The sequence below is a fragment of the Babylonia areolata genome, chromosome 5 (genome assembly GCF_041734735.1).
Source record: "Babylonia areolata isolate BAREFJ2019XMU chromosome 5, ASM4173473v1, whole genome shotgun sequence".
NCBI lineage: Eukaryota > Metazoa > Mollusca > Gastropoda > Neogastropoda > Buccinidae > Babylonia > Babylonia areolata.
This window is the reverse complement of record NC_134880.1, coordinates 8,876,870-8,900,821: the sequence shown is the minus strand read 5'-3', so window position 1 is coordinate 8,900,821 and position 23,952 is coordinate 8,876,870. Positions and strand designations below refer to the sequence as shown.

General features: G+C 39.7%; 1 protein-coding gene across 1 annotated transcript; it reads left to right on the top strand.

Annotated features, from left to right (window-relative positions):
* The first annotated feature begins 8,642 nt into the window (after positions 1-8,642).
* Positions 8,643-21,045, top strand: LOC143281914 (proline-rich protein PRCC-like). Its single transcript, XM_076587210.1, has 7 exons — positions 8,643-8,950; positions 9,573-9,739; positions 10,439-10,501; positions 11,431-12,255; positions 13,317-13,370; positions 16,163-16,363; positions 18,249-21,045. Exons 1-7 carry the CDS (start codon positions 8,701-8,703, stop codon positions 18,333-18,335), a joined length of 1,647 nt encoding a protein of 548 aa, XP_076443325.1. The 5' UTR covers positions 8,643-8,700; the 3' UTR covers positions 18,336-21,045.
* The last annotated feature ends 2,907 nt before the right edge of the window (positions 21,046-23,952 follow it).

Sequence of the window (23,952 nt, the reverse complement as noted above, 5' to 3'; positions counted from 1 at the left end):
CGTGCGACAGTGTAGTGACGGAAGAACGAGGTCAACTTGACCCCTCGAATTCGTCATAATTTTCGTTGTACTAGTTTTTTTGTTTGTTTTGTTTTTTTCTTTCTTTCTTTCCGTGCGTGCATGCGTGCATGTGTGTGTGCGTGTGTGTTCCTTCTCTCCTTCATAGTCAGTTCAGGTTGTTGTTGTTTTTTTCTCGTGCATGTATACCTGCACGTTATTAAGCTGACCTACAGGTCTGATGATGAAAAGCTCAGCTGTCGATGTCGTTGGCATCGGAAGATGTTTTAATCACTGGTATTTGCACCCGGTCAGGGAGATGGTTTCTTTTGTTTTTGTCAAACCTGCTCCATTCATTTTGGAGTGTGAGAGGTTTTTCACACACACACACACACACACACACACACACACACACACACACACACACACACTGACACACACACACACGCACGCACGCACACACGCACGCACGCACACACACACGCACACACACACACACACACACACACTGACACACATGGCATACAGGTACAAGCATTGTGTTAGTAAAATGTATAGGAATATAATGAACAAAATGAAAGAAACAAACACACACAACACACACCGCACTACAGATCAGAGTGGGTGATGGAGGGTGAGGGAGGTTATCAGTCAACCATACACATTTGACAAACAGTATCATTAAAATGAACGATTTACATTACACATTATGGCATAAGGTAGGACAGGCAATGTTTTTTGAAGGTTGTTGGGCAATGGTGTTGTTTAATTGTTTCTGGGAGTGAGTTCCATGGGGTGGCGCCTGAGTAAACCAGACTGGATTTGAACAAATCAATTCTTGGAATTGGGATATGGACTTTGGGGGGATTCCTTGATGAATTTACAGAAAATTTGTCTATTAATGTTGGTGGTGGATTACCTGTTATAATCTTTTGCATCATGATTCCTTTATTGTACTGTAATATACGGATTAGTGGGAGAATATTCGCTTGTTTATAGTCTGAGCCTAAAAGGGAAGTCTTTTTAAGGAGTACCAGCTTGAGCCCCCGTTTATGAAGACTCTGTAATGGCTTCATGGTGTTTGCACTTGCGGAATCCCATAGTGTTGATGCATAATCCATTGTAGACTGGATATGTGCTTGAAAAAATAATTTCCGTGAATGAATGTCAAGGAAATGTTTGGTTTTGGATAGTTGATGGGTTTTCTGGGCTGTCTTTTTGCAAAGGGAATTTCTGTGAGGATTCCAAGTGTGGCCGTGTCCCGAGTGGTTCTAATAGGGTACGGCACAAAAGACTTAACTAAATATGATTAATTGAAAGGATAGACAAGATCCCACGCACAGGCCAGGAACATATAGAGGTCAGTCACAAATGGGTTTTTTCTATTGTTTTATTTACAATAGTTATAAACTAAAGGAGAAGACTAGAAGAAGTAATGAGAAGAAGACAACTAGGAGAAGACTAAGAAGAAGATATGAGAAGAAGACAACTAGGAGAAGACAGTGCAGCAATACGTAGAGAGGTGTCAGCCGTTGTGGGGACACACACGACACACTGGCACTGCCCGCGACACAGCAAGAGAGAGAGCAGGCTCTGGTCAGATGACTGACCAGGTATGAAATGACCACTCATCATTCACTGTGCCAATTTATGCAAGTTTAGCGGACCGCAAAGTCCGTCACGTGTGCTTGCGAGCAGATCGTCACTAATCACGGAGAATCCGATGACAATTGTCGGTTTGTTTAAAGGTGTTCAGTGACAGATTTCTAAATGATTCCTGAACCGATTTACGTCGGATAAGTTGCAAAAGAAAGAGCTCAACACCTACTTTATAATGAGTATAAAATGAAGTGTTAGTTATTTAAGATGAATTTATAATCTTAATTTAAGTCACCTGAACAGGGTCAGTTTTAACGAGCTCGTCGCTGAAAATTACAAACTGCGTTAAATCAGTTCAACGTAGGCAAACATAAGTGGAACAGACTTAAAGATGGAATTGCGACGATTCTGCCAGTATATAATACTTGTAGTTTACTGATCTGACAAAAGAGCTATTAATTAAATACTTTGGAACAGAAACACAAGTTTCTTCTCAGCCAATGACGTACCGCGACGCGACACTGGTCGAGCCGTCAGCAGGCTGTCTGGCCAGGACAAAATGATGTAAGCAGAGTGACGTCACACATTCTGTGCGGGGGCGGGGGGGGGGGGGGGGGGAACGTCGTCTGCTGTAGTTTGTCGCGTGAATAGTGTTGGAGCAAGCATAGCGCGCTTGGTCACACAAGTGAGATTGTTGTCAATAATGATCCCCAGAACTTTGTGATCACTGACCTGTTCAACATGATAGGTTCGCCTTTAATTTGGATGGAAGGAAAATTATGTACAGTGTTTTGCCTCTTTTGTCTGGTTGTGATTAACATGCATTTTGTTTTTTTTTTTTTTTTTAATAATTTTATTCAAGTTTAACATTTAATACATACAGACAGACATACAAAACCAACATCTGGAATCAACAATATTTGCCACTGTGCACCACCTAAACTGTAAATCAGGAAAATGACACAACACTGTCTTCATACCGAGAAAAAAAAAAACGTCACATGCACTGTTAAAAACAAGTAAGTAAATGAAAGGGGGAAAAAAAATAAATAAATAAAAGAACAAGCGTTACATTCGTGGTTGTCTCTACTCCTCCTTGTTGCCTTCAATCATTTTTATGTAAGGGCACCATTTTCTAGAAAATGCTGTGGACATCATTTCCATCGAGTGTATATATTTTTCGGTTTTATATATGTTTCTTAGGTCTGTTAGGAAGTACTTTATACATGGTTTGATTTTATTTATTCTGCATTTATAAATGAAATATTTCGCCACTAGAATGATATAGTCAAATATTTCACCTGTTTTTGTAACATCATCATTTCCAAATAATACTAACTCTATATTAGACTTTACATTTGCACAATTTTCACACTTTTCCTTCAAGACATTCTCTAAGTCCCCCCAAAAGAGCTGAGTAAATGTACAGTGCCATAAGTAGTGTTGAATTGTGTCTATTTCATTTTTACAGAAGTTGCACATGTCGCTGTTTGTTATTCCCAATTTTTTTAGTATTTTGTTTGTAACCAATATACCATGACATGTTCTAATCTGGAACCATTTCAATCTTACTTCTTTTATGTTTTTCACTTGTTTCATAGTGGTATCCCAATTTATTGCAATGTCTAGTTTTTTCTCCCACTTGATAAAAGAATTTATATTGTATAGAAAAATTGGTTCAAGTAGTATATCATTAATAAATTTTAGATCCTTTCTTAACATTACCTATTATCTGCAGTGCTTTTGGTTCTTTATTGCAAGTTTTGTCTGTGATAGTAATATTGTTTGTGCGCAAGTAACTTTTAATGGAACGTATAAATCCCATATACAGTAAATAATTAACTTTAACCTCATATTTTTCTGTGAAATCTTTATGACTAAGGAAGCACCCATTTTCATCTACAATATCTCTAACCAGAAAAATACCTTTACTTGTCCAATTTTTTAAATAAACTGTCTTATTACCGACTTTAAATTTGTCGTTATGAAAAAGTGGTTCTACGAGTGCCTCTTGTGCTTCTTTTAACCAAACATGTTTTGTAAAATTCTCATATGCCCAATATACATCTTTCCAGAAACTATTACATTCAGTGTTTACAAATTTTCTTGGTCCGTACAGATCCAGGGAGTTGATTTCTGGGGATTTGACTAAGAGTATTTTTTTCCACTTTGCTGTTCCTGTGTGTAATTTCCTAATCCATGATATTTTTAGAGCCTCTATGTACTTTTGTATATTTGGAATACCCAAACCTCCATTTCCAACATTATGTACTGTATATATTCTTTTAATCTTGTCTGTTTTGCCATCCCATATAAATTCATAGCACAGTTTCTGTAGTTGATTTATCTCTTTGTCCGGGGGATTGGGAAGAAGAATCCACAAGTAAATGAGTTTTGAAAGTATAAGTGATTTTAAAATAGCAATTCTACCAAGGGGTGTACATATACGTTTTGACCAAATCTTGAAAAGCCTCTTAGTTTCTATCAATTTGTCTTTTGTATTCACTTCAGTTATTTTTGATAGATCTTCTGTGAACCAAATGCCTAAAAGTTTATATTTGGGGGGGGGGTCCATTTCATTTTCTTTTCTAATAGATACCGGCGTTTTGAGTTCTTCATTCTTCCTAACCAGACATTTAATGTTTTATCATAGTTAATTTTTAGCCCTGAAAATTCTTCAAATCCCTCTAGTGTTTCAAACAACTTTTCATACGATTCTTTATCTCCTTCTAATGTGAATGTTGTATCATCAGCAAATTGACTAATTTTAAAAATGGTATCTAATAAATTTATGCCTTTAATTTCTTCATCTTCCCTAATCTTGCACGCCAGGATTTCTGAGCATAATACAAACAGATAGGGTGAGATTGGATCTCCCTGGCGGCATCCTCTTTGTATTTTCAAGCCTTTGGATACTTTACCGTTCACAATGACATATGATTTTATATCCTTGTAAAAGATGTGAATCCATTTACATAAATCTAGGCCAAATCCATAGGCTTTTTATACAGTGTTCATATATGACCAATTTAATGAGTCGAATGCTTTTTCGAAATCTATTGATACTAACAAGCCTGGACGATGTTCAATTTCTAAATAATGCATAATGTCATACAGGGTTCTTATGTTATCGCCAATATATCTACCTGGAATAAAACCTGTCTGATCTTCGTGTATTAACTTTGGTAAAACTTTCTTGATTCTATTAGCTATGCATGCAGATCCTATCTTATAAGCTACGTTTAGCAACGAAATAGGTCTCCAGTTCTGTAAATATTCTCTTGGCTTATCTCCCTTTGGTAAACATGTAATTATCCCTTCTTTTTGTGTAACTGACAGTTCTCCCTTTTTAAAACCTTCATTCAGTGATCTAACTACAAAGTCCCCTATGTCTTTCCAGAAAAATTTATAGAAGTTTACAGTCATTCCATCTGTGCCTGGACTCTTATCGTTTTGCATTCTTCTTAGTGTTTCTGTGGCTTCCTCTTTTGTTATAAGTCCTTCTAGTTGCTCTGATTCAAATTCATCCAGACTGGGCAAACTTTTAATGTAACTGCTAATGTCTATGTCTCTTACTTCCTGTTCTCTGTATAGGTCTTCATAATAAAGTCTCGTCGCCTCTAAGATCTCGTCTGTTTCCGTCAAAATATTACCTTGAGATGTAACTAATTTCAACATTTGTTTGCTTACAAAATGTCTTTTTTCAAGATTACAAAAATATTTAGTCATCTTTTCACCCTGAGATGCCCACCTTGCTTTTGATCCCTTCCAATTTTATTTTTCGTAGCTGTACTAGTTCTTCTTTTTTCTCCTGCAATTCTCTAGCTAAACTATGTGTATCTATTTCTTTATCGATTCGCTGTATTTCGTTTTCTAGTGTTTCCTCCTTTTCTATAAGCTGTCTTTTCTTTCTTATACCAAAAGATATTGTTTTAGTTCTTATTCCCATTAATAATACATCCACATAGAGTTGATCGCTTATGGTTAACTGAATTTCATTGTTAGGTATCTTACCTAAGTTTTCTCTTGCATACGGTAACACTGCATATTGGTCCTTTACTTTTTCTATTATTTCTTTCACTAACTCTACATATTCGTTGTCCCTAAGTAAAGATGAATTAAATTTCCAAAATGTTTTTCTTCTGGGTTCTGTGTTAAATTGTAGATCAACTGTAATTAAAGAATGGTCACTTCTGTAACCATAAGTGATATCTGCATCCTTAACGTTGGTGATCAAATTGTCAGACAATAAAAAGAAATCAAGACGGCTTTGTTGTAAAGGGGTTGGTCTTCTCCAGGTGTATCTTAAAACCTCATTATTTAATTCTCTCCATATATCTACTAACTGTAAGTCATCCATCATCTTTATTACTGTTTCTTGTGCTGCCATATTGTTTACGTGTTTATAGTTGTAATAGTCTAAGCTAGGATTAATAACTAAGTTCCAATCGCCTCCTATTATTACATTCTGAATAGCTTGTTCTTCAATTTTTGTCCGAATCTCTTCAAAAAATATAGGGTCATCTCTGTTAGGTCCATACACATTGACCAAAAGAATTTCCATGTTAGATATTTTTAAAAGCAGAAATATGTAATTACCCTGAATGTCTATAATCGTTTTTTGTATTTGAAACTCAAAGTTATTATTTAACAGAATAGCTACCCCTCGTGATCTAGAATTATTCGACGAAAAAACACATTCATAACCCCATTCTGCCCTGATCTGTCTGTCCATCCTCTTAGTAAAATGTGTGTCTTGTAAAAAGTATACTGAATATTGCTTTTGTCTTAAATACTGTAAGACGTCTTTCCTTTTCTGAAAATTTCCCAACCCCTGACAGTTTAGAGATGATATCTTAAGGTTATGCATTGACAAGTGGTATTTTTGGTCTGTATACATCGCACCCCCTTTCTTCCAGAGAATCACTGTGATTTCTATCCATAACATATTCTTCTGTTAAACAAACATAGAAATAGAGAATGTGTATACTAAAATCAATTAACTGAGCAAAAGGAAACAAAAAATATTCATCCATTCGTGAGAAGTAGAGACCGAGATAGAAAAGTAAGTTACATACAGACAAGTAACAATTATTGACAAAAGAAAATGACACCATAGTACAAAAATATTTTTTAAAATGACAATTTGATTGACTAGCGCAAGCGAGCGATGGGCGCAAAAACAAAAAAAACAACAACACCACAATGTACAGTAAGAGTAATACAAAGGGGCATAGCATCAACATTTACACACCATCACTGTCGCCCATAACCTAGCTGACTGCACAGAGCCAAAACCGGGCTGAGAGTGACATTGTTTTTGATTCCGTGGAATCCGAAAAGTACAGAAAAATATTTTTAAAAAGTTTACTAGTATACTCATATTCCTGCACGAAGGTTTAGGATTTTTTTCCCGTCAATTGTTCACCATCGAGTACAAAAAAAAGAAAAAAGACTGGATCTTATGTGATGCACACACACATATAAAGCCAAGAAGGGAAAAAAAAAAAAAAAAAAAAGCATGCATATCCACCAAACACCAGCATCCAAATTTTAATGTTGGAAAGGTGTTGGTGATGGAAGAGGAGACATGTCCACAACCCCTCTATCGCGGTTTTCTTTTCTTTTTTTTTCCTTTCTCTCCCCTCACTCTCCCTCTCCACTGTGTGTGTGTGTGTGTGTGTGTGTGTGTGTGTGTGTGTGTGTGTGTGTGTGTGATCTTTTTTCCTCCGCTTCATAACCCAAATCATCAATGAGGAGGTGGGGGTGAGGGTATCTAACGACAAAAAAACAACAATAAATACACACACACAAAAAAAAAAAAAAAAAAAAAACCCAAAGAGAGAGAGAGACACTCCTCTGAATGCCCTGCTTAACTGAATGCTTATTTGAAGGCTTGTGCCACATAATTTGTAAAGTCACATCAGCGTGGACAACCAAATTGCACTGGTTGACATAGGGCAAATATTACAATTAAGCCAAAAACTTTTTCGCTACTTTAATCACCACAGCTGCATTTTAAATACATTAACAATACTTACATTCTCACTTGCTAATTTTCTATTTGACGTAAAAAAAAAGAAAAAAGTAACAGATGAATGAATAAATAGATATACACACCAAATTTCACATCACAAAGTACAATTTGCGACAACTCCGTGTATATGATGCTCGAGTGAACAATTGCAAGCTACAGTAATGGTAACCCGAAAACATTCGCGGTACTTCACATGTGTTTTTTTGTGGGTGAAGAGACATGTGGTTTAGTCGGGTCCATCTAACCAGCTCATCAGTACTTTCTTGTAAGTCTTTTGCAAGAGCGACAATACTACTGATCAGCATGAGAAGTGTGGATTGTTGTATCATCCGCAAAAAGTTCGCAGACGGATTTCATATGGAGCGGTAGGTCGTTTATATTTATTCAGAATAGTAAAGGGCCTAGAATTCACGCATGAGGAATGCCATAATCAAGTGTTGCTGCTGCGGAGATTGATGTACTCATTGTCACGCATTGTTGTCTGTTTGTCATATAAGATTTAAACAAACTAAGACAATTGGTTGACAGACCATACAGTTCAAGTTTGTTTGGTTGTTTGTTTTTTTGTTTGTTTTTTGTTGTTTTGTTTTGTTTTAGTAAGAGGTTGTGGCCCATCACATCAACTGCTTTTTTAAAATCAACAATATCTATTGTTATTGACATTGGTAAGCCAGTCATCTACAATGTTTACCAGTGCTGTGTGGCATGAATGCTTTCGTCTGAAACCGGACTGAGCTGGATGTAAAAACTCATTGACATCAAAGTGATGCGAAATATGCTTGTTTATGTGCTTTTCTAGTGGTTTTGAAAGAACAGAAATAATGGAAATTGGTCTGTAGTTTAAGGATCGGTGGTTTCCCCTGATTTGAGACAGACAGACAGACAGAGAGAGAGAGAGAGAGAGCTCAATAGTATTTTCTATTCAGCTCAATGAGAGAGAGAGAAGCTGGTTGATCAGTCAGAAGATTGACAAGGGAGGTTATTCTGACAGACAAATCCGTGGCAAACTTCCGGTCTACAGGCTTCCATCTGTGTTTCGATAGTTTTCTCCACACTGAAGATTTACAATGTCACTGGTTGCGTACGGTGCCAGCGACGATAGTGAAACGAGTGACGTGGAAGAATTGGAAACACCACCGCCAACGGAATCTGGAGATGCAGATAACCGTGCGTTAGCAGACGATGGGAAAATCAGCGATGAAGAAGACTACGTTCCGACTGCAAAGGTTCAGAGCACAGCTTCCACTTCCATTGCAGTCAGCTCCACCAGAGAAGTTGGATCCAGCTCTGTTTTCAACACCGTGTCCTCTCTGAGCGGTAATTATCTTGAATAGCTTGTGGTACCATAGTTTGTGTGTGTGATTGGCGACGGTCACATAATCTGTTTCCAGTTCAGTAACTGACAATGACTGCAGTACTGAAGAATTAATCGTGTGTGTCAGTGCGGTTTGGGGGTGGGGTGGGGCTATGGGGGGTGTCTCTGTCCTTTACAACCAGAGTTTTTAAAATACCACCCCACACCCCCTTCCCTGACCTCACACTCCCTTTCTCTACCATGACGTTTTGATGTAAATTAAGATTGATGGTGTTGACTTTAATGTTTTAATCATGAATTTCAAAGTCAAATACCCAGTCAGTTTTCATGTGTTGGTAGTTGTCTCCAGAATCTTGGAATCGATCAATGCTAGTGATGGTAAAACAAATTTCAAATACAGGGTAAACGATGTCAACAAGTGTTGAAAACAGTTATTACTATTAGACTGCAGAAAGACAAGTTGTATTTCAAAAGAAATGTGATAATGGGTCAAAACAACAACAGTTTGAATTAGCAAAATACAGTATTGTAGATGCATTATAAGTGTGTCTTTGTGATTGTGTGTGTGTGTTTCATTGCTTTCAAAAATTGATATTGAAATATTTGAATATAACCTGTGCACAGATTTACCAGCACCTAAGGCAGTGAGCACAGCAGAGGGAGGAGGGGAAGGTGAGGATGAGCTGGAGGAGGAGGTGAAGCCTAAGGCATCCCAGCTGGCTGACGCCCCAAAACCGCCTCCCAAAAAGGTCAAGCAGCCAGCCAGAATCGTTCTGCCTGCTTTGAAAAAGGTGATGCTTATGGTGAATGGGGTATGCAGGAGGGGGTGTCAGTGTTTGTATGTGTGTGTGTGTGTGTGTGTTACTGTGTAATTGTGTCTAGATGTCAGTATGTGATTTGTTGCCTATTTAGTTTTGGTCACATTTGAAGAGTTGAGAGTAGAACTGCACAGTTTTCTGTTCTGTAAGTGTAAACTTAAAGCGAATCAAAATCCTGGGGAGCAATGTTAACTTAAAGATGACAATGATATCAATAAAAAAAAAAAATATAAAATCTTATTTATAGATTATTCTGTTATAAATTGGTGCTATTTTTTTCTTTTCCCAGGACTTCAGGGCCTGTATTTTTCTGTCAGTTTGTCTGTTGCTGTGTCTTCCTCTCTCCCTTTCTCCTCCACCCCACCTCACCCTGCTCTGTCTCATTCTGAACTTTGTTTTGTTCTGTCTGCCTCTCTTTCTCACTTTCTTATGCCATTTAATCTATATTGCATAAAATGAGCGCATTGATTGATTCTCTCTCTCTCTCTCTCTCTCTCTCTCTCTCTCTCTCTCTCTCTCTCTCTCTCTCTCTGTCTATCTATCTATCTCTATCTCTCTTTCTCTCTCTCTCTTTCTCTAACACAATGTTAATGATGATGGTAGTGTACCACACTGGTTTTCACAGGTTCAATTCGTTCATTAAACCCTTTTTGTCTTTCATTGTATAAACAGGACTCTGATGATGAGGAGGAGGAAAGCAAGAAGAAAATCAAACCAACTTCGGCAGGAACCTCAGTGAGTTGGCTTTGTGTTGGATAATGTATGAATGATTATGAATAGAAAGCTATTGTATTTTCCAAGTAATAATTATAGCAGATTTCACAAGTGTAATTTTTTTACATATGTTTTAAAGTAGTGAGAGAATGCTACAAATACAATTCTTGATTCATTGATGATTTTTTATTTGTAAACTGCATTATAATATCTGATCAGAAGACAAGTTAATCACTGTACATTTTGATGAACTGATAAACATGATATCAATCATTTGTATCTAAATGTTTGTGTGTTTCTATTGTGTTAGCGTTTGTGTAGTATGAAATGTGCTTAAAGCGGAGCTAGAACTTGTAGAAGGTAACTGAAGTGAGGATGTGTTTTGGGTAAATTGTGTTACCTTAGTTATATTTGGACCCCAAAACATCCTTTACCTTAGAAAGTTAGATATATCTGGAACCCAAAACATCCTTTACCTTAGATATATATCTCATTATCTGGACCCCAAAACATCCTCTGCCTTAGAAGTTAGATATATCTTGACCCTAAAACATCCTCTGCCTTAGATATATCTGGACCCCAAAACATCCTCTTCCTTAGATATATCTGGACCCCAAATTATCCTTTACCTGAGATATATCTGGACCCCAAAACATCCTCTGTCTTAGATATATCCTTTACCAAATTATCCTTTACCAGAGATATATCTGGACCCCCAAACATCCTCTGTCTTAGATATATCTGTACCCCAAAACATCGTTTACCTTAGAAAGTTAGATGTATCTGGACCCTAAAACATCCTTTACCTTAGATATATCTGGCCCCCAAAACATCCTTTACATTAGATATATCTGAGCCCCAAAACATCCCACAGTTGACCACAAAAAGACTTGTCACTTTCCTTTTCATTGAAGTGTGTGTGAGTCACCTGTGTGATTTTTCCCACGCAGGGTTCACGAAGTGGCTTGTTCGCCCTCCTCCCCCCACCCACCCACAGCTCCAGGAAGCAGGCCAACCGCCCCCTCATCCCCTACACCCTCACTAAACGACCAGCAGCCTCTTCCAGCATCACCCCTCCAGTCCCCAAACCCTCAGCTCCCGCCTCCACTACCACCACCGCTGGTACCCTCCCCTCCCAGAAGCACCAGAGTGCCTTCAATGCGCTGACCGGCTATGAGAGCGACAGCGATGAGGAGGAGGCAGGTGGCACCGCTGTGTCAAACTTCTTTTCCATCAGCAACGAGGCGGAGGAGGAGGCAAGCTCGGTGGGTGTATCTGTGGTGAAAAATTCTGCCCCCTCACTTGAACAGGGAGGAGGCGGTGGTCAGACAAGGGACATAAATGCCAGTTCCAGCAGTGACTCGTCGAGTGTTCCGCCTCCCTCTTCCCATTCACAGCCGGCTCTGAAGCCAACCAGGACAACCCCATCAGAATCTCCGGTGTCCTCATCGTCAGGTGTGTCGCCAGCATCAGGCGTCAGGGACTCTTCAGGCAGTGCTGCAGACAAGACTGTGGACTCCTCATCCAAGGAGGGTGGTGACAGTGTTGACAACGACGATGACGATAACGAAGTGAGCAGCACGGTGGGGGTCCCTGTGGTGAACCAGGATGCCCCGCTGACCTTCAGCACGACCATGCAGAGCGGAGGCTGGACCACCGCCCCCCTCACCTCTCCCATGCTGCCAGAGATGTACGCAGAACCGGTCAGCAGCGGTGCAGCCTCCTACTGGCAGATGCAGCAGCATTATGCTCAGCAGTATGAGGAGGATGAACAGGTAGGACAAGTGGACAGCAGTGCAGGGGATGGTTGTATAGCACTAAGCATGATTTAGAAATTTTCTTCAGATTACGCCAATTGCAGAGAATTTGGAAAAAAAAATCTCAAACGCTGCTGTTATCACCTGTGAATGCTGCCCGACGGGTGCAATAGCCGAGTGGTTAAAGCGTTGGACTGTCAATCTGAGGGTCCCGGGTTCGAATCACGGTGATGGCGCCTGGTGGGTAAAGGGTGGAGATTTTTACGATCTCCCAGGTCAACATATGTGCAGACCTGCTAGTGCCTGAACCCCCTTCGTGTGTATATGCAAGCAGAAGATCAAATACGCACGTTAAAGATCCTGTAATCCATGTCAGTGTTCGGTGGGTTATGGAAACAAGAACATACCCAGCATGCACACCCCCGAAAACGGAGTATGGCTGCCTACATGGCGGGGTAAAAACGGTCATACACGTAAAAGCCCACTCGTGTGCATACGAGTGAACGCAGAAGAAGAAGAAGAAAAAGAATGCTGCCCATCCCTGAAGCTGAAGAAATGTTTGTCTTTTTGTGACTCACTGTTGTAAGTGTGTGTCTGTGTGACAGAGAAACTCAGAGAGAGAGAGAGAGAGAGAGAGTGCTTGTCTGTATGGATACATTTGCAGTTTTCCATGCATTTGCATGCATCAGTGTTTGTGTGTTTTTGAACTTTTTTCTGTGTCACTGCTTGTCTGAATCTGTTTTGAGTATTTATGGCATAACTATGAGCATTTTAAAACACATATGAATTATTTGTATCTCACATTTATGCAAATTCTGCATAACATTTAGGAAGAGAAGGTTATTATTGTTTTGTTTTTCTTTTTACTTTCAGTCTGTTTTCTTTTGGGGGGTTTTAACTGATGAAATGGAAAGTATGTAATAATATGTTTACAGTATACAGTTGAGAGAGCATATGGTTGTGACTCTGTGTGTGTGTGCGTGTGTGTGTGTGTTGTGGATGGATGTGCAGTGTCATGTTGTGTGTGTGCGTGTGTGCGTATATATATATATATATATATATACAATGTGTGTAAACAGGAGGCCAGTAGCAGCAACAGCAGTGATGTCCGCCAATACATGGAGGATGAACAGGTGAGTCACTTCACTTCCACACGTCCCACTTTTTCTGTCTTCCTTCCTGTAAACCACAGAAAACCCCATCGTTCACTTTTTTCTTTTTCCTTTTTTTTTCTTTTTTTTTTTAAATACACAAGTGCAGTATTTTCAGAGGAAAACCACCCAGCCTGATCCTAAGAGACCAGAAGAGATCCAGTCTGCAGGAATGATGATAACATATAATGTGTTCATGTAGCACTGAAAGTGCTTTCACACCAGATATTCACATTTATTAGTCAAATCAATCCCTCACTAAACTCTATTGTCTGAAATAGTGATGAAAAATTTGCCTTCAGGCTCACCATAACAGAAGAAAAAAAAGGTTTTAAAAACCTATTTTAAAAAAGATAACAGTAAAAACAAATCAGTCATTCCTGTCATAAAAATAACTCATTTCTTCTTCTTCTTCTTCTTCTTCTTCTTCTTTTTCGTTCATGGGCTGTTATTTCCATGTTCAATCATATTCACAAGTGGACTTGTACGTGTATGACTAATTTTACCCCCCTCCTTATAGGCAGTCATACTCTGTTTTCAGAGGGGAAATAATTGTTTTAAGCCACAGTGAAAAAAAGTCGCTGACATGATCCATGGCAGGGGAGGGGTTTGGGGGAGAGGGTGTAGGACACAAGAAAGGACGCCATGACTCAAATCACCATCACAGTTTGATTCAATTAACCCTTTCGCTGCCAGGAAAATAAGATTTAAGTGAAATCTATTTGCCAGGGTTTTTTCCACAAAAAACGGGTATAAATTTTCAAAAAATTCTGTGCTCTTTGTTATTGGAGAAAGACCCATAAAAGTATACATTTTCTGAAAGGGAAATGAATAAAGAATACAAAACACATGATGTTTTCCCATTTTATATATTTTAAGTGACATGCTGTTGTTTTGAAATCAGTGGTTTGTTTTTTGTCACATTTTCAACTTGTTCATTACAAACATTAGTCAGGTAATTTGCACAAAAATATCATTTTCTGGACAAATGGACATCTGCACACACAAAATCATACTAGAACAACCACAATATAAAAAAACTGAAAAAGAAATAGATGCATTGTGACTTCTGCAAGTGATAATATGGATGTGAGGCCACGTACCCTCAGTCTCCACCCCCCCTCCTCTTCACCCCTCTCACGCGGTCACTTCATCCAGTTCTCATCAGACCGCGTTGGCTGAGTGCCAAGAAAATAGCTCATACGGTGTCCTGCTAAAAATTCGGTGACCTGTCGTCTGCTGGAGTTGAACAGCCGGCATCACTCACTGATAGTCGCATCTTGGCCACTCTCTTGATTGCTCCCTTTATTTTCTATCAAATCGTCCTGTAAATGTTCACCACTGTCTTCTCCTTCAAATTTATGCTCCAATTCTTTCTGAGCATCAGCTAAAGAAAGTAATCTTGGTTGATTTAGTTCGCCACGAGCGCATGTCTTGAGCACGGAGTCAGTCCGACATTTTGTTGAGCGAGCGAGGAGAGGAGCCAGGCAAAGACTGCGGCCAGTAACCCAACCAAAACGTTCAAATAAAGGACTGCCTTATGACGCAGATGGTGTTTCTAGCTATGAATAGAATCTAGAATGATTCCCCAAGCTAAAGCTACCAGCATTTTTGTCAACGAACTGAATGCAAAGCAGGGAAAAGTCAGAATATTTCGATGACGAGTTATCTCGTCATTGTGGCAGCGAAGCATACATGCTTTCCATGACGAGTTATCTCGTCATGCAGGCAGCCTAGGGGTTAACACTGTGTTTGACACACACAGGAAAGCATGAACAGTCCAAGATACAAATTTGTGGTGATAATAAAACTTGTCTCTCCCCGCCCTACACCCCCTTCCCTACACCCCCCTCCCCTTCCCTACACCCCCCTCCCCTTCCCCTCCCCCCCCCCCCCCATCCCCCACCCACCCCCCATGCCACTCTCAACCCCTTCCCACCCTCCATTTCAGTTCATGTGACTTGAAATGAATGGATGAAGAACCATCCGACAAGGAGAAAGGTGGCACAGTGGTTAAGACGCTTATCTGCCAATACCTCAGTACGTAAGGGTCCAGGTTCGAATCCTGGTCTTACCCTTTCTTCCAAGCTTGGAAGATCAAGCTGAATGTCTTACTCTTAGTCATTCAGATGAGATGATAAACCAAGGCAATCTTCGCAACATGCTTTTGGCACACTGAAAAAGAACCCATGACAAATTTAAGCGTTGTCCTCTGGCGAAACTCTGTAGAAGAAATCTACTCTGATAGAAACACAGATACATAATATTATTAGTGATATGCATGAATTCAAGGCCTGGTTAAGTATGTTGGCGTTGTAAATGCTGCTGGTCAGGAATCTGCCTGTCAGATGTGGTGTAGCATAGATATATATATACATATGCATTCTTCCTCCACCTTCCCACCCCACTTTGCCCTCTACTGGTCATCATATAGCGTGTGTGTCTGTGGGTGGATGTTTGTGTGTGAGCAGGCGTGAGCGTGCATGTGTAGGGTATTTTATTCATGTGTGTGTGTGTGTTCATACCTGCAATTTGTAGTATTGGTGTATAGATACACATATATGTATTGTTTTTTCATGTGCAGAAGTATGCTGTTATGCACTATTGTATATGTGTTGTTTCATGAAAGGTGCTTAGAGCCCTTTATATGGGGAGTTAGTGCCATATAAGTACTATCTATTATTAGCACTATTATTAATTGGCCGAATGTAGAGACGCCTTCTTGAGAAAGCGAAACTGAATGAACCCTCTGGCACCCTGTGTCCCTGTGATAGTTTCTGCGAATCAGCGGCAAGCGGAAGCGGGGCCAGGAGGACATCCAGATCATCGACGCCAACGTGGACGATTATGTCGACCCCAGCGACCTGATGAAGGGCATCTCAGAGGAGTCGTCCTACCAGCCACACCGCAAGAAGGAGAACATGCCATCCACGCAGCAGAGGAGGAAGAAACAGATCACCTACCTGGCTTTCCAGGTACGAGTTTCTTTACCGATTTCGTTTGATGGTGTTGGTGTTGGTTCATATCACCTACCTGGCTTTCTAGGTCCATTTCTTTTCCAGTTTATTTTCATGGTGTTGGTGTTGTTGTTGTTGGTTCATATCACCTACCTGGCTTTCTCCTGGTCCGTTTTCTTTACTGCTTTCTTTTGATGTTGGTGGTGGTGGTGTTGTTTGTTCATATCATCTACCTGGCTGGCTTTCCAGGTATGAGTTTCTTTACCAATTTCTTTTGATGGTGGTGGTGGTGGTGTTGGTTCATATCACCTACCTGGCTGGCTTTCCAGGTATGAGTTTCTTTACCGATTTCTTTTGATGGTGGCGGTGTTATTGTTGGTTCATATCACCTACCTGGCTGGCTTTCCAGGTATGAGTTTCTTTACCGATTTCTTTTGATGGTGGCGGTGTTATTGTTGGTTCATATCGCCTGCCTGGCTGGCTTTCAAGGTATGAGTTTCTTTACCGATTTCTTTTGATGGTGGCGGTGTTATTGTTGGTTCATATCACCTACCTGGCTGGCTTTCCAGGTATGAGTTTCTTTACCGATTTCTTCTGATGGTGGCGGTGTTGTTGTTGGTTCATATCATCTACCTGGCTGGCTTTCCAGGTATGAGTTTCTTTACCGATTTCTTTTGATGGTAGTGGTGGTGGTGTTTGCTCACATCACCTACCTGGCTGGCTTTCCAGGTATGAGTTTCTTTACCAATTTCTTTTGATGGTGGTGGTGGTGGTGTTGGTTCATATCACCTACCTGGCTGGCTTTCCAGGTATGAGTTTCTTTACCGATTTCTTTAGATGGTGGTGGTGGTGGTGGTGTTGTTGGTTCATATCACCTACCTGGCTGGCTTTCCAGGTACAAGTTTCTTTACTGATTTCTTTTGATGGTGGTGGTGGTGTTGTTGTTGGTTCATATCACCTACCTGGCTGGCTTTCCGGGTACGAGTTTCTTTACTGATTTATTTTGATGTTGGTGGTGTTGGTGCTGTTGTTGCTCATTCATATCACCTACCTGGATTTCCATGTGCGTTTCTTTACCTATTTATTTTAATGGTGTTGGTGGTGTTGGTGTTGTTGTTGTTGGTTCACATCACCTACCTGGCTTTCCGGGTCTGTTTTCATTACCTATTTATTTTCATGGTATTGGTGTTGTTATTGTTTGTTCATATCGCCTACCTGGCTTTCCTTGTCCGATTTCTTCTACCAATTTCTTTTCATGGTGTTGGTATTGTTGTTGTTGGGTCATATCACTTACCTGGCTTTCCAGGGCCATTTTCTTTACCAATTTCTTTTGATGATGGTGGTGGTGTTGGTGTTGTTGATTTATATCTTTGACAGTGCATCGCCCTGTGATGTAAACAAGGCAAAACCTATCAAAGGAAAAAGACATGGAGAAGAAACATTATGGAGACAGTATTTTTTTTTTTTTTTTAAGCAAACAGTTATACAGAAAAATAAACAAATGAAAAAACATTGGAAAAATAATCATCTCCACATTTTGCACTTTCTTTGAAAATGCTTTAGATTTTGTTTTAAAAGTTTTGTCTTGTTTGGATTAGATCTTTTGCTTATGAAAAAAAAAAAATATATATATATATATATATATATATATATCTTTGTGTGGGTGATTGAGACAGAGAGAGTGTGTGTTCATGTGTGAGTGAGAAAGAGAGAATATTTGTGTCTGTTTTTTTTTTGTGAATGTGGATACTCACATAAATACCTGAACTAGACAATTCACTGTTGATCATCTTTAAAAAAAAAAATTTTAAGGATTTTTTAAAGCCATACACATTACAAAGTAGTATCCACCATCTTTCTCTGGCTTTCATCGTGTTCAGTGATTTTTGGTTTCTGATTTCAGGCGAAGGAGAGAGAGCTAGAACTGAAGAACGCTTGGTCACAGAACAGAATGACCAAGAACCAGGCCCGTTCCAAATACGGCTTCTGATGAAGTCTTTCCTTGGGTGTGTGTGGACGTGTTCTTCCCCACTGTGTTATTCTGTCATAGCAGCCTGTACATATGATTTGTGGCATCTCCCTGATACTATTTGAATTAATTGAAAACATTTGAATGCATCAACTACGGACAGCATCTTTTAGAAATGTCTTGAATTTATCGGTCATACGAGACCATGGGTTATTGTCATTGTCACTGTAATGTCCCTGTGTCCTAAACTGCAGTTTTTTTTCTGTGATGCTTATGTTTTCTTTCTTATAGAAGGTGTCACGAATGACAAATGTGGGAAATCGGTGTGCTTTGATATTTAGGGTGTTAGGGGTAACGTCACTTGATGGGATAAATCAGGTGGAAGTTTCTGAACTTACTTGCTGTGTGAGTATTGTGTGTGAGTCATTGAGTCATTGAGTGTATGTATGCATGAGTATGCTTGCATGAGTGGGTGTGTATGTGTGTGTGAGAGAGAGAGAGAGAAGGAATGTGTGAATGTCTAAAGTAGATTTGGAGAGAGAAAAGTGTGTGTGTACATGGATGCTTGTGTAGAGTGTGTTTGTGTGTGTAAGATGTGTATGTGTGTGTGTAAGACGAGTGTGTGTGTGTAAGGTGTGTGTGTGTGTAAGACAAGACGAGTGTATGTGCACATTCTTTGTGTGTCTGATCCCAGTGCTGTGGACAGGTCCCAGTGCATAACACGAACTGTGTGCTTCTTCCTTATGTGTTCAGCCCACCACAAGCAGTTGTCACAAAACTTCTATTGGCACAGTGATATTTGCTAGCCACAGGTATAAAGGAGAGAGTGGTTAAAAAGCTTGATCTAGTATTCAGCTTCAGCAAAGGTTTGGAGTGGTAAGAAGACACTTAAACGGTTTAACCATTTGTCCACTGTAAAGTTCAGTTCAGTTGCTTAAGGAGGCATCACTGCATTCAAACAAATACATATATATATATATATATATATATATATATATATATATATACACCACACATCTGCTAAGCAGATGCCTGACCAGCAGTGTAACTCAATGTGCTTTGGCTGTTAACCACTGTAAAATCTTTTATGCAGTCGCCCATTGCGTGTGTATCTTTGTGTGTGCGTGTGTGCACATATATGTGTGTATACATGGATGTGTGCGAAATCTCTTGATATATACTTGGTCACTCCTTTTATGCATGTGTGTGCGTTTGTAAAATCTTTTGACACATACATGGTTGCCCCTTGCATATGTGTGTGTATGTGTATGTAAAATCTATGTATTGATAAATGTATTGATACGTATATACTCATTCTACGTGTGTGTGTGTGTGTGTGTCTGTATGTATGCTCATATGTGTTTGTGTGCACGCACGTGTGTATGTGTGTGTGTGTGCATTGTGTGTGTATACATGTGAATATGTGTGTGTGTGTACATTGTGTGTGTATGTGTCTGTATGTATGCTCATATGTGTTTTTGTGTACATGTTTATGTGTGTGTGTGTGCATTGTGTGTGTATACATATGAATGTGTGTGTGTGTACATTGTGCGTGTGTGTGTGTGTGTACATGTGAGTTTGTGTGTGTGTGCGTGCGTGCGTGTCTGCATACGATATCTCATGCAGCTATGTTCAGCAAAGCAAGCAGAAGTGTGGTTCAGGTTTAAGGATTCTTTGTATAGTTCTGTGGAGAAAAATGTCCAGACTTAGTGTTTCTGTCACAGCCTCTCCTTTGTCTGTTTCTTCTGAGTCTGAGTCACATTGCTTCTCTTTCCCACTGAGGACTAAGGATTGTCAGTGTCTTCTGCTGTTCTGGTTGTAGTCTACAGTCCGAATCAAAATACCTATCACTAATTGCAACAGAAAATATTATTTATGTAAAATAAAGAACATTGATTCTGAAATATGTCCTCTTAGTTTTAAAGTGCTATAGTCATCAGATTGATTTATTATTGTTTTTCATTTTCGTCAACGGGCGTTTTGACATTTTTGACGTGAATGGCCTTCCTCAGGCAAGCATTTATTTTTATGCTGGGAAAGTTCCGTCTGCAGCATATGTGCGTGCCATGCTGTGACGTTGCACCATCATCAGTCGGTAAGTTTGTCTAGATATACGGCAGTTCGAGTATATATATATACAATCGCTTTTATTATCACTTGACTTTCCTTTCTACCTTCCAAAGCTCGTGCATGATACATAACTTATATATTGCTGCTCTGTTCTCATGTTGATGATTGTTGAATGATTCCTTCACACAAAACATGCTCTGCTGATGCAAGGATTTGGAGAGGGTATGCAGTACCACAAATGAGGCTTGAGGATGCTCATGAATACCTCAGCTTGAGAGAAAATTGTATGTCTTATGTGGAAACCATATTTATAGATCTATTTACTTATAAACTGTGGCGCCCTTAGAATCATAGAATTTACGGGGGGAATGTTCCATGTGGTTTGCACTTTAGTGTTTGTGATCTGTGACTTTTGGGGAGGGTGGTCATGACTTTTGGGGAGGGCGGTCATGTTCATCTGTGCATCACTGTTGTTCTCCAGACCATCGGTTCTCTGCTGTTGGCCCGTTCAGAGCAGTTTAGTCATTGTAGCAGATTTCGGCAAAGAGATCTGTAGTTGCTATGGTTCAAATCCATGTTACTTTTAAAACGTGTCTCCATGTCTGTAAAGGTTTAAATCGAAAGAGAAATGTACAGATTGAATAAACATTTGTTAACAGCATATGTGTGTGTGTTAGAGTTATCATTTCAAGCATGATTGCAGGATGTTTAGTGTGTGTGTGGTGTGAAGTATGGTCTTGTCAGTGTTTTATGTAGTGAAAAGTGTGGATAATATTTTAGTCTACATGCTGTAAATAAGAGGTGAAAATTGTACATGCCGTGACCTTTTTTTTTTTTTTTTTTTTTTTTTTGTTACATCATTTAGCAGGTAAGTTTTGTTGTTGTTTGATGGGAGGGGGGAGGGGAGAGAACTTAGGACATTTTGTTTTCTGTATTTCAATGACAATGAATGATGATGGGGTCATGACAATACTACAGTGAGGGTCTATTTCGGTTTGGGACTACTCGAAATGGCTGTACACTCTCAACTCTCCCAAAGACGCATCCATGAACTGGATGACCCTTGACTGTGTGGCCCCCATCTTCTCATCAAAGCCTGTGGCCCTCTCAACTCGTGGTAGGAGCTGGCCACGGGTCTGACAATACCCAGCCTTTGATGGGGATCAAACCCACATCCTCCCAGTGGTCAGTCTGTGACACAAACCACTTGGCAGGTAGTGTCATGCATGAATTATGCGACATCCACGTGTTGAAGCTGCTCATACCCGCTCCCCCTTCTTCATCCCATGAAGTACAAAAGGTTCAAAAGCAGTCAACTCACATAGCACTCAAGACAGACAACTCACATAGCATTCGGAGACAGACAACTCACACAGCACTAAGAGACAGATAGCTTACAACTCACACAGCACTAAGAGACAGATAACATACATGGCATTCAGTGACAGAACACTCACATGGCATTCAGAGAAAGACAACTCACACAGCACTAAGGACAGACAACTCACTTACCTGCTAAATGACTGTTGTTGGGTTGAAGGGTAGGTTACAGTTCCATTTCATGGCTGTGTTGTACGTGTGATATTTTTTTTGGTTCCTTCTGCAGTGGTATTAAGGCTGATCTACTTCCATGTTCCGTTTTCTTTTCATTTTTTGAATGATTGTTGCTGTGGAATATCATTGTTACATGCTGTTTATGGATATGAATTATTTACGTGACGTGAACCTTGGATGACCCGAAACACAGAATGAAATGACCTTCTGGGACCTAGGCACAGAATTGTCTCATGTTCTACAGTTCTGGAATCAAACTGGGCACATAGTTCCTAATAGCAGGTATTCCCTGAAACACTTTGTAGACAGGTGTGAAAGGGGAAGGTTTTGCTGCAGGACACAGGAAAACTTGTGATGACCTGGAGCTATAGTTGTTCACACAGCACTAAGAGACCAATAACTTACATGGCACTCAGTGACAGGCAACTCATAGCATTCAGAGACAGACAACTCACACAGCACTGAGAGACAGATAACTTACATGACACTCAGTGACAGACAACTCACATAGCACATAGAGACAGATAACTCAGCACTCGGAGGCAGACACCTCGCATAGCATTCACAGACACTTCACATAGCATTTAGAGAGAGACAGTTCACATAGCACTCCGAGACAGACAACTCATATAGCATTTAACAAACATATATATATATAATAGGACATACATCCACATGTGTATTACACTCCAACACAACATTCAACTGCAAGCACACGACACTTCAACACAGCATACTCTGTTCAACCGAACTTTTATTTAATAACAGTATATTTTAGCAATGAACAAGATGACAGTCTTGAATCATCAATGACTTCATATACAATGCTAGTGAGATATACATAAATTTGGCAAAACTTCAAATTTTAAGTTGGTTTAAATAATCTTTAATTGGTCAACAATACACATGATTACAATGGAAACAAAGACAAAATAGCATCAACAAGCTTAGGCCTTTCACGGCCAGTCAATTTAGAGTACAAAATTCCCTTGTGGTATAAACACAGAAAAGACAGTGGCTAAGAATAGCTGGGGATTCCTCCTCCAATGTATAGAAAATATGGCCTATCCTACCGCCAAACATTAAGAGCAGTAGGTTCATGGATAACAGACCTATGAATGGTCACCTTTCAGTGACATGGGTCCTCTACCACACCTGTGCATAAATGCGAGCTTGGCGGTGAAAGGGTTAAAGCTTATACTGTACTCATAACCAATTTTGTGTTGCAACTTGTCACTGTCATACAGAAAGTTTGGTTGTTGTTTTTTTGTTTTTGTTTTGTTTTTTTGCTGAGGGAAGCATTCATATTTTCCCATGATATAATTATAGTTTCAAACTTATCGCCGACGATCTTGTGGAGTACATTCAAAAAGTAACATGTCTGTATTTCATACTCCTTCTGCTTTGACCACCACCACCACTTGTGAACCAGTACCAGTATTTCAACCTACAATGTCCACAAGATGTACTATAGCTATATAAGTGATAAGTTTTTTGTTCACACCTGTTTGTGGATAAAACCAGTGTTGGGTGAGACGATAAACTGAGGTCCCGTGTGCAGCATGCACTTAGTGCACATAAAAGAACCCACGGCAACAAAACGGTTGTTCCTGGCAAAATTCTGTAGAAAAATCCACAAGGAAAAAGAAATAAGACTGCACATAGGAAAAAATACAAAAAAAGTGGGTGGCGCTGTAGTGTAGCAACGCGCTCTCCCTGGGGAGAGCAGCCTGAATTTCACACAGAGAAATCTGTTGTGATAAAAACAAACACAAATACTGTGCTGGCCAGAAAGAGCTGAAAATGATTGGGATCTCACACACACACGCACACACACGCACACATGTAGGCAAAAACACAACATGCACTCGCATTATGCTGTTTGCACAAATCCCACATTCACTGCATTTATCATGTTCACAACAAACAAGGGAGGGAGCATGTCATTATGTCAGAAAACACAAGAGTGTGCTGGCAGAATTTCATTATTCTTACGTTCTTTGCACAGTCCGTA